Source organism: Hibiscus syriacus, unplaced genomic scaffold (genome assembly GCF_006381635.1).
Source record: "Hibiscus syriacus cultivar Baekdansim isolate YM2019G1 unplaced genomic scaffold, ASM638163v2 tig00112501_pilon, whole genome shotgun sequence".
Taxonomy (NCBI): Eukaryota; Viridiplantae; Streptophyta; class Magnoliopsida; order Malvales; family Malvaceae; genus Hibiscus; species Hibiscus syriacus.
Window position 1 is genome coordinate 454,185 of NW_024063348.1, and position 11,088 is coordinate 465,272.

General features: G+C 35.8%; 1 protein-coding gene across 1 annotated transcript; it reads left to right on the forward strand.

Moving 5' to 3' along the window:
- The first annotated feature begins 6,757 nt into the window (after positions 1 to 6,757).
- LOC120180736 (bZIP transcription factor 60-like) lies at positions 6,758 to 9,312 on the forward strand. Its single transcript, XM_039186027.1, has 3 exons — positions 6,758 to 7,298; positions 7,953 to 8,176; positions 8,903 to 9,312. Exons 1-3 carry the CDS (start codon positions 6,913 to 6,915, stop codon positions 9,154 to 9,156), a joined length of 864 nt encoding a protein of 287 aa, XP_039041958.1. The 5' UTR covers positions 6,758 to 6,912; the 3' UTR covers positions 9,157 to 9,312.
- The last annotated feature ends 1,776 nt before the right edge of the window (positions 9,313 to 11,088 follow it).

Genomic DNA, 11,088 nt, shown 5'->3' on the forward strand with positions numbered 1-11,088 from the left:
ATGTTAGATGGCAATGCACACACCTGGTGGGAGTCAGTGGTTAGCAGTGTTCCGAACGATCGTTTGACGTGGGATTTCTTTAAGGAGTGCTTTAGGAGCCGATTCTTGGGTGAGCGTTACTTAGTTTAGAGACGATAACAATTTCAGGACTTGGTTCAGGGTGACATGATTGTTTTAGAGTATGAGATAGAGTTCTTGAAATTATTAAAATTATGGAATTAGTCTGGTGCCTACGGAGAGAGATCGATGCCGTAAATTTGCCCTCGGACTCAGATACGAGCTACGTAGGCAGGTTGTTGCCCTTCAAGATGAGATTTTTGATGTGTTGGTGAGCAGAGCCAAGGATGCTGAGGAGATAGAGGTTTTAGCTTATGATAGAGAGATTGTTGATCAGGAGCGATCTAGGAAATCTTTTGGCCCTACTGAATCATCCGCACAGTCCGGTAAGAGGACTCGTACTTCAGCCCCTCAGAGAAGCAATACACGCTTCAGGCCTGCAGTATCTTCACCTTCAGCTGTTAGTAGAGGTGGTTCTTCGGTTCTGTTTCAAGTGCCTCATTGTGACTTTTGTGGTAAACGACACACGGTATAGTGTTATAGGAAGACCGAAGCATGTTTTCGTTGTGGATCTAGTGGTCATTTTCGAAGGGATTATCCTCAGCTAGCTTCGTCTGAGCGGACTGCTACTCAAACTCTTGCGCGTTCTCAGACTACTGTACATACTCCAATTAGAGATCGTATCCAAGGAAAGACTCGTGGATCAGCGTCCAGGACAGACAGTAGAGCACGACCTCAGCAGAATAGAGGGCCAACAGTTTCTGAGGCTAGACAACTAGCTTTGGTTTATGACAATAGACGTCGAGATGATAGAGATGAGCATGAGGTTATTGCATGTACATTTACTATTTATTTTATTCCATACTTTACATTATTGGACAATGACTCCACCCACTCTTATGTATCGAGCTCGGTATCTCGAAACCTTCAGATTCTGATCGAGAACACATATAATACTGTTACGGTTACGAGTCCAATAGGACAGGCAGTATTAGTGAATAAGGTATTTTGGGGTTGTCCTCTGAAGGTTCAGGGATAAATTTTTCTCGCTGATCTTATGGAGCTTCCTTTAGAGGAGTTTGATCTAATTCTTGGGATGGATTGGTTGAATAAACACAAGGTAAATCTGAATTGCGAATACAAGCAAGCTACTCTGAAGACTTCAGATGATCTGATTGTTGTGTTAATTGGTGAACGGCGTGGCTATCTCTCCAATATTGTTTCAGCTATGGAAATTGATCGTATGATCAGGAAGGGATATGAGACTTTTATTTCCTGTATTTTGAACACTAAAGATTCCTTGTCCACGATCGAGGAGATTCGTACAATTAGCGAGTTTCCTGATGTTTTTCCGGAGGAGTTGCCTAGGTTACCTCCTGATTGAGAGGTAGAGTTCGAGATTGAGACTTATCCGAGATCTTCACCTATTTCTATGGCACCTTATCGCATGGCTCCAAAGGAACTTAAGGAGTTGAAGGTCCAATTGCAAGAATTATTTGATCGAGGATTTATTCGGCATAGTACCTCACCTTGGGGAGCTCTAGTTTTGTTTGTGAAAAAGAAGGATGGGTCGCTAAGGTTATGTATTGACTATCGGAAGTTGAACAAGATGACGGTCAAGAATAAGTACCCATTACCGAGGATTGATGACTTATTTGATCAGTTACGAGGAGCTACTGTATTTTCTAAGATTGATCTTCGTTCGGGGTATTATCAAGTGAAAGTTAAGGGGTCATATGTTGCAAAAAGGTCATTCGCACTAGATATGGTCATTATGAATTCTTAGTAATACCTTTTGGATTGACGAACACTCCCGCGACTTTCATGGATTTGATGAATTGTGTGTTTCGACCATATTTGGATCAATTTATGGTTGTCTTTATTGATGATATTCTGGTTTATTCTCGGACGGCAATAGAGTATGACGAGCATTTGAAGATTGTTTTGCGGATATGTTGCGGGGCTACGTAATTGATTTCCGTGGTAGCTGGGAAAACTTTTTGCCGTTGGCTGTATTTGCTTACAATAACAGTTATCAGACCAGTATTCGTATGGCACCCTAAGAAGCACTCTGTGGGCGTAAATGTCGCACTCCGATATGTTGGACTGAGTTGCGTGACCGGAAGACTTTAGGACCTGAGTTAATACGCGAGACGGAAGACACAGTCAGATTGATTCGTGACTGTCTGAAAGAGGCATTTGATAGACAGAAGTCTTATGCAGATCAAAGGAGAAAAGATATTCAGTTTGAAGTTGGAGATCAGGTCTTTTTAAAATGATCACCCTGGAAGAAAGTATTGAGATTCGGGCGTAAGGGTAAATTGAGTCCAAGATTTATTGGACCATTTCGTATTTTGAAGAGGGTATGACCTGTTGCATATCAGCTCGAGTTACCTCCTGAGCTCAATCGTATTCATGATGTCTTTCATGTATCAATGTTGAGGCGATACTGTCCAGATCCCGGTCACATCATTCAGGTTGAAGATGTAGAGCTGAGACTTGATTTGTCATATGAGGAGGAGCCCGTTCAAATCTTAGAAAGAGATGAGAGAGTTCTTTGGAATATGCGTATTCCAATGTTAAAAGTTCAATGGAATAACCGAGGCCCCTCTGAAGCTACTTAGGAGACATTGGAGTCTATGGAGGCTCAGTTTCCTCAATTATTCTTATAAGGTAAATTTCGAAGACGAAATTTCTTGTAGAGGGGGAGAATTGTAACAACCGGGAAAAACGAGAAAAAATATTTATATTGGTGAAAATTGGTGACTAAATTAAAAGTTTTCAAAACTTATAGGACATTTTAGAAGTTAAAGGAAATTCAGGGACCAAGCCCTGAATTCCTCGAAGGAGTATCGACAGGCTTGTATTATAAGCGTGTTTTCTTATTGAAATCAGAAAACACGTGCTTAATTTGCTTAAACTTTCTTCCTCTCATACCTCTACTTTCAAGCTCGATTCCGACGCCGTCCGAGCTCCAATCGTAAAATTGAAACCATCGTCTTGTTCATCTTCGACCTATGAAAAAAACCCAGTAAACCAATTATAGCGAAATACTGCCAAACGACGTGAATTTTGAGTTAAAGTCTCGACGTTTTTTTAGCACCACCGCAAAGAAAATCTTAAATTCATCTCCGATCGTTGATCGGTTTTCGATACCTCCCACACCATCGTGTTCCTTGTGTTGTTCCGAGTCCGACAGTGTCCTCCTTGTCTCCGTAGGCGGCGACGCGTGTGGGAGGTGAAGTGGTCAAAGATTCGACAGAGTTGAAATCGAGCTCTCCACCATTCAAAAATTTGAACCGATCTTGGTAAGTGACTCAAAATCGCTTAAAAGAATTTTTGGAGACCGGAGGAGGCCTCACGTGCCCCCACGCTTAGCTCCTGCGCGTGGGGAAGATTCGAACTGGGGTGTTATATATTGACTGGTTTGACCCGACCCGACCCGACCCGACACGTTGACTTGACCCGTCTTGGTGATATTTTGGTAATTATTTTGAAAAAGTGATAGTTTGGTAATTATTTTTAAACATGATATTTTTGTAATTTTTTTTAAAAGTGATATTTTTGTAAATATTTTTAAAAATAGTGCTATTTTCGTAATAATTGTTGTGGACTATTTAGCACCTTTGACCAAAACTTTGACCGGTTTTAACTAGCCATTAAACGACCTTTGATTTTGTTCGAGTATACCTATTCTGACATTTTTCGACGTGCTGAATCCGTTTCCTAGGTCCGTTTTTTCTAAATTTGAACATAAAGGTCTCCAAATCATCAGTCAAACCCGTTGACTTTGATTTTGACCAAGAATTTGAATTTTCGAAAAGTCATACTTTATGTTTTCCGACGTCCTGATTCCGATTCCGTAATTCGTTTGGTCAAATTCAGACTCAAAAGCCTCCAAATTGATAGTCAAACCCGAAAAATGCTTATGTGCTTAAGAGTTTCAGCTTTGAATGATTGAGTAAGACTTGAGACTGATAAATTACTAATGTTTGAAGGTACAAGAGACTCTCCTGACCGTTCGACAGCTTGACCCAGCTCCTCTAGATCACTTAAACCACGTGTGCCAGTATTCACCCGTAAGACCCGTAAATTTTATTATTTTTGAGAGTAATTATGTTACCCATTAGTAATACAGTGTTATTATGAATTAGGTTCGAAAACTGTAGCAGATCGTGGTGAGACCATCAATCAATAGATCTACTATTTGAACCTATTATCGAGGTGTGATCTCTATTTATTACTGAACTGTTTTATTTGTTTTAATATGTGGTACACTGAATTCTATGGTTACTGTTTTATTGATGCACCAATTTAATGTGATGGTTTATGGATTATGACTGCTATCTGATTTTTGTTTTGAAATGGTATATGATTACCATGTTTATGGATTTATGGAATTTACATCACGGTGCAATTGAATTTTTGGAATATGAATTTATAAAGTACATCTCTGATCAAGCTGAAAATTTTTACAGAGCTAATGTGACTCTTAGGTAGGCTCTGCGACTCTGAGATCATTTTCGGGTAGGCCCTGCAGCCCTAAGATGTGTTCTTAGGTAGGCCCCACGACCCCAAAATCTATTTTGGGTAGGCTCTCAGGCCTTAAGATGTTCCCTTAGGGTAACTCTTTTATGAGATTTACTGTAGTATAATTTTATGAGATTTATTGGATTATGATTTGTTTAGTGTACCTATCATGATTTTATAGTAATGTTGGGACACACTGAGCCTAACTCACTTTTCAAAAATGTTTTCCCCTTTCAGATAATGTTGGTTAGATACACCTGATCGAGCACTTGGAGGATCAACATATCTCTTGAAGTATATCGTATTGTACTGTTTTATCTTTTAAATTGACTCTATTTTCGTAACATGGGCTTTATTTTAAAGTATTGGATTTTATAATGATTACTCATTTGCTTTTTATATTTAGTTTATCGTAAATTTGGATTTTTAAGACATGTTTAAATTAATTTGTTTTTTTTTCATTATATTTATGAGTTGAGTTTTTATAGTATAAATTATTATAATTTCATAAACGTCATTTATAATGTGATTTTACCTTGATTGAATAATGGTTTCGGAAAAATATCTTTAAGAATCATGAATGTGATCCACTAGACTTAGTTGAAACGCATGGCCGGGTCTAGGGGGTTACATATATATTTAATCAATTTTTATATAATTCAATAAATTAATCATTCAATCGAGAGGTGACATGTGACAATACATGATTAGAAAGTTTTATTTATTAATTAGTTTTAATTTATTTAATTAAATATTTTTTTTATCAAATCAAGTTGTTTACTTTCACACCAAACAGGTGGTGACATGTGACAACACCTGATTGAATAGAAAATTTATTTAATTAAATAAATTAAAATAAATAAATAAAACATTTCAATAATTTATTGACACATGTCACATCTTGATTGAGTGATTAATTTATTGAATTAAATTAGAATTAGGATTAAATTGATAGAATATATAAGTATTAGGGACCAAATATATAATTATACTAATTTTATTAACTACCATGTCAACACTTCTGTTAAATGTTAACGGCTACTGACATAATTGACAATAATTAAATAGTTAGGTGGTATGATTGACAAAATTAAAAGATCGATGGTAAAAATAAAATGGGTAAATAATTAAGTAGTCAATGATATAACTTACCATAATATAAAAATAAGTGTTCAAATTATATTGTTTTTCTATTTAGGTGCTTAAATTATTTTTTTGTTCAATAGAAGTGTCTAATGTTACAAATATTATCATTTTAAGTGTTTGACCGTAACAACCGTTAAAAAATATAGTTAAGTAAAATTTTGTATTATGATTATTTTTGAAGATTTTATTTAAAAAATACTTTAAAATAAAATTATTATATTTAAAAATATATATTTTTATATAAAAAAAAATCTCCCCTAATCCCATTCTTTTCTTTAACATCTAAGCAAGAAGTTTCTGGTATTAAGCAACTCTCTTCTTCTTCTCTGTAATTCTAGTACACTTCCTCTGCAAGTTCAAAGGAATGACCAACCTCTGCGATTTCCAGCTTCTTATGGCAATTAATGGTTGGATTTGTAATATCGAACTTTATTTTTTTTTGGGGGTGATTTTTTGGAATATAAGAGTCGGGAAAGAAAAGTTGTCGCTGTTGCTCTCTTACTAGTTTAAGGGACTAGTTTAAGGGGGAGAGAGACGGGGGACGAAGAACGGGAGGGAGGGGACGGGGTGGGGGAAATATTTTTTTAAATATATTTTAAAATATAATAATTTATTTTTATTTTTTAATAAAATCTTTAAAATTATATGAATATTACACATGTCACTTAATGATAAATTTTAACTGATGATATAGTCGAAGAAATTAAAATAATAATATTATAACATTAAACATCTGAATTAATCAAAAATAATTTAATCATTTAAATAAAAAAAATAATATAATTCAGACACTTACTTTTATATTAAATCTAAATAAAAATATAATTAATAAATTTACATACAAATCATTTATTAAACTTGGTTCGCTAGTAAGGCCAGGACGCAACGAAACAAGGTTGTCTCGTCTGGGTACTACCCGAACAGAATCTAATATGTAAAGTACAAACATGGCCCAATCCATATATTGTTAAATTTTATTTATTTTATCTTAAAAATAATTCAGCTAAATAGCAGTCTTCGCCTCCGAGTAAACTGAGTTTAATATATTTTGTTTTCTCTGTTGGTCGGTTTAATTTCTTGACCTCTCACTTTTTCTCCGATCTTTAACATGACCTCTCTTCTTCTTCCCCTGTAAATCCTTTTCAATTTCAACTTCCCTTTCACAATCTTTGGTTTCTCATGGAGGAAATCCATTGGGATGCCCTCTTACTCGGGACCGACTTACCAGATTTCGGAGATATCTTACAGAATGAACTGGATCCGATAGCGGAACCGCCTCCTCAACCTTTTTCGACCGAACCTTTTTCGACCGAAAGTCTCGATCAGGAACCGGCGGTGTCTTCATGGATCGGAGAGATCGAGAAGGTCTTGATGGAGGATGATCATTTTGACGATAGGTTTCAGACTCAACCTGTCTCCGTTGATGATTTCTTGGCGGATTTACTGGTTGATTCACCTCCTAGTGACGGCGGCGGTGTGGCCCTCGACGGTTCTGATTTCCACAAACAAAACCAGACCCACATCGACTTCGATAAAGACGATCCCGTTGCTAAGAAACAGAGAAGGTATTAATTGATATTCCGGATCTATAATCTTTGTTTATTATTCGCAAAAATTGTATTTTCTTTCATATTTATTACTTGCATGTCTTATTTGAAGTAAGAGGTCTAGTCGCTCACTTAAGAAACTCTTGTTTAACTCGATTGAATATTACTTCTATAGCTTGAGTTCGATTTGAAATAAACTTTGATATGTTCAGGAACATAGGCTTGTTTTTCATTGATGGCTTCTAACTCAACTATTTAAGTTCAAACTTGAGTTAAATTTTATGTTGTTATTTTTCTAGACTAATTAAAATGTAAAATAAATATTTAAAACAAAAATGTTTGATTGTTGAGATATTTCAATTCAACTTGCATGGTAGCTCAAGCTTGAAGTGATTGCAATCGAACTCTTTCGATTAAGCCTTTTTACCTAGTAAACTGTGAACTTGGTTCCCATCCTCAAGTTCAAACTCCATTTTTATATTAGAACTCAAGTTCAAATTGAGATTTTTTACACTATTTTGGCTCAAATTTGATTTGTTTGATAGCCTGAGCCCCACTCTGCAAGCTCATTTTTGTTTGAGCCAAACCCAAGTCGTTTGTGAACTGAGCTGTTTCTTTTAAACCCAAATTTGAGTTTTAGTTCAATTGATTGATCTGAATGTGGTTTCTTAGGCAGTTGAGAAACAGAGATGCTGCATTGAGATCAAGGGAGAGGAAGAAGATTTATGTCAAGGATCTTGAGATGAAGAGTAGGTATTTAGAAGGAGAATGTAGGAGACTGAGCCGTATGCTTCAGTGCTTCATTGCTGAGAATCAAGCTCTTCGTCTTACTTTGCATAAGGGTGGCACACTTGATGCGTCCTCAGCCAAGCAGGAGTCTGCCGTGCTCTTGTTGGGTATGATACGATTCTTATACCATCTCTCCTTACTTTCATCTTCTCCTGTTTGATATTACAATGGGAAGAAAGTACCCTATTGTCACTCTTCACAAATGGATTGTATTACTGGGACTCCGGTTTGAATGTCGTATATGAAGTGTGCGTACAGGTGTATGTTACTGGACTGCTTGTCTTCATTAATAGTCTATATTACTGGACTTGGGTTTTAATTCTAATGTGATATGTGTTTGATAAGAGAAAGTTCATCTTTTTCATGAGTTTGGAAGGTCACGTTTCTCTATTTTTGGATATGCATTATACAGGTATTTCTGAAGAAGGTAGAGTCAGCTGCTTAGCAAACTGATACTTGTTTATGACCTTTGCTAAGTTTGTTTTTTTATTTTTATTCTACTAGAACAAAATCTTGATTGGGTTGCCAAATATTCAACCTTGCCCATGTTAGCTCGAGTAGGGTTTAGCTTTTGGATTAGGGTTTGATTTTAGCTTTAGGTTTGTTTGAAACTTACATAAGTTTATCAGTGAAGTATAGATTTCAAAAGGAGGGCTGCTTTGCGGCTTATTCTTCTTCTTATCCAGTAAGGTTTAACGACTTAATGATCTACACTGAACTCGGAGAACTCAATGCGTTTTGTATTCTTCTTTACTTATTAGGACATTGTTGCTATTATGATGGTTCATTCTTTTAAGCTTGTTGAAAAGTTTTATCGTTGCTTGCTTTTTTAGAATCCCTGCTGTTGGGTTCCCTGCTTTGGTTCCTGGGCATCATGTGCCTCTTCACCCTGCCGGCGCTGCCCGAGTCAGTTCTGGAGGCAGTTCCACCGGAAAACGAGGAAATACGAGGGCCCAAAAGAGTGGCTCCAAGAGGGGAAGGGAGTAACCGGGTCGGACCAACATTTGTAATGAGTAGGAGATGCAAGGCGTCAAGGGAAAAGATGAAGGAAATTTCATGTTTTCTGGGAATTTTAGTTCTATTTTAGGGTAACGTGATGGGGGTGTGGCTCGTGTTAATAAGATCCTTGTAGTTTGATTAATGGTAAGCACTCTTTCATCTTTGTTTTGGCTTTTGAAACTCTTCTATTGTACATTTAGTTTGTTTGGATAACTAGAAACTTAGAAGTTTTAATTTATAAATTTCTGCTGTTCTTCTACATTATTCGAACTTTGGCAGGGTGAAAATAAAAGAATCGATATAAATGGTCTTTCGTTACTAATTTTGATCATCTGTTAAAAAAAGTGATACCAGTCTTTTCAGTTTATCAGTCGTTAACTCTGTGGTACTAGATAATTAAAAAAAATTTAAAAAAATTCCACGTCTTGTGTAAGAATGCTTTGGTTATAACAAGGGAAAAAAAGAAGATTCTATGGATGAACCTTTATGGTTCTGGTCTGTTTGAGTCGGCAAAAAACATAATTTGGATTTCTTACATTGTCTGTGCGTTCAACATTAATTCTTTCGTCATTAATTTTCGTTAATTCATTAATGAATATTTGAGTTGGCAAATAAAAAAGTAAAAAAAAAAAACCACGTTAGATACATTCTTAGTTTTAAAAGGCGCGCCTAAGGCGTCAGAAAAGTCGCCTTCGGAGGCACAGGCGCAACGCAGTACGGCGGTTCATTTACCTATAAAAAAGGCTCTTCTAGTACTTACCTATAATTTATTTGAACCCTAAAGCTTATTTATAAAAAGGTCCCTTCTAGCATATACAGTTTTTTTTCTACAAATAGTAGCTCCAACCTTGGTTCATTTACATATTTTTATAAATAAAAGGTTCAAATCCTAATTTTTATCTATAATTGATTTATATATTTTTTTTTATAAAAGTGTGTCCCCTCCACAAAAAGCGCAAGCCTTCATTCTGTGCCTCGTGTTTAGGCTCCAAAGATCATTTGCATCTCGGTGCGCCTTAGTGCCTTTTAAACTAAGGATACATCATATTTTGCGTTTCTGTCACTTTCCAGTCGAAGCATTGATCGTAATTGCTAGATTAATGGCCTGCTAGATTAATGGCCTGCTCATGTGAAGCAGCAGTTGTAAGTAAGGTGGTCGGTAGCAGCGTTATGCATGCGGGCGGAGAAGGTGAGCTCGTGAGTTTTGAGAAGCTCTCCGACGAGCTTTGGGGAAGAAGCCATTAAGACCCAGTGCGGAGACGCATCAAGGGATAGTAGATGGAGAAGAGTTAGTGGAAAGTTTGATGAATGAGGAGATGGAGGTGGCCGACGACTAATAATGCTATTGGACCTGGCGGAAGCTTGGAACGTTTTTTTTTATGGAAACTCTTTAAAATTGATAAAATTAAACAAAAAAATCTATTATTTTTTAGGAATTTGAGAGGTTTATGGTGTTTGTTTGAAAATACGAACAATGAGAAACATTTTTTTCAAGAAAACTAACAGTATACCTTAAAACTAGACTTATCGAATGATCATCGAACCTTATAGATTTTCATCAAATTTAAGTAAAATGTACAAAAATCAATTATAAGAGAAAAAAGAAAAAGAAAATGTGAACGTTTTGTTGTGAAAGACGAATATTGACTACAACAATAACCGGAAAAGTTTAGTAACAAAAGTAAACATTGTCAAAGTTTAGTGGCAAATGTGATGTACTCTTAAAGTTTAGTGTCTAAAACAATGTTATTTTGGATTCAATAACTGCACTAAAATTATGTCGTTTATCCACGTCATTACTATGACAGAAAGATTTGTTTATACTATCGTGTCATTAAAATTTAGGTTTAATATAAAAATAAATACCTAAACTATACCGTTTTCTCATTTAGGTGCATAAACTATTTTTCGATCAATCTATATGCCTAACGTTACAATCGTCATAGTCATAGTCGTTAAAAACTAAAAATCTTATTTTTTCAAAAAAATAACTTAAAAGTAAATCTTTATATAAAAATAT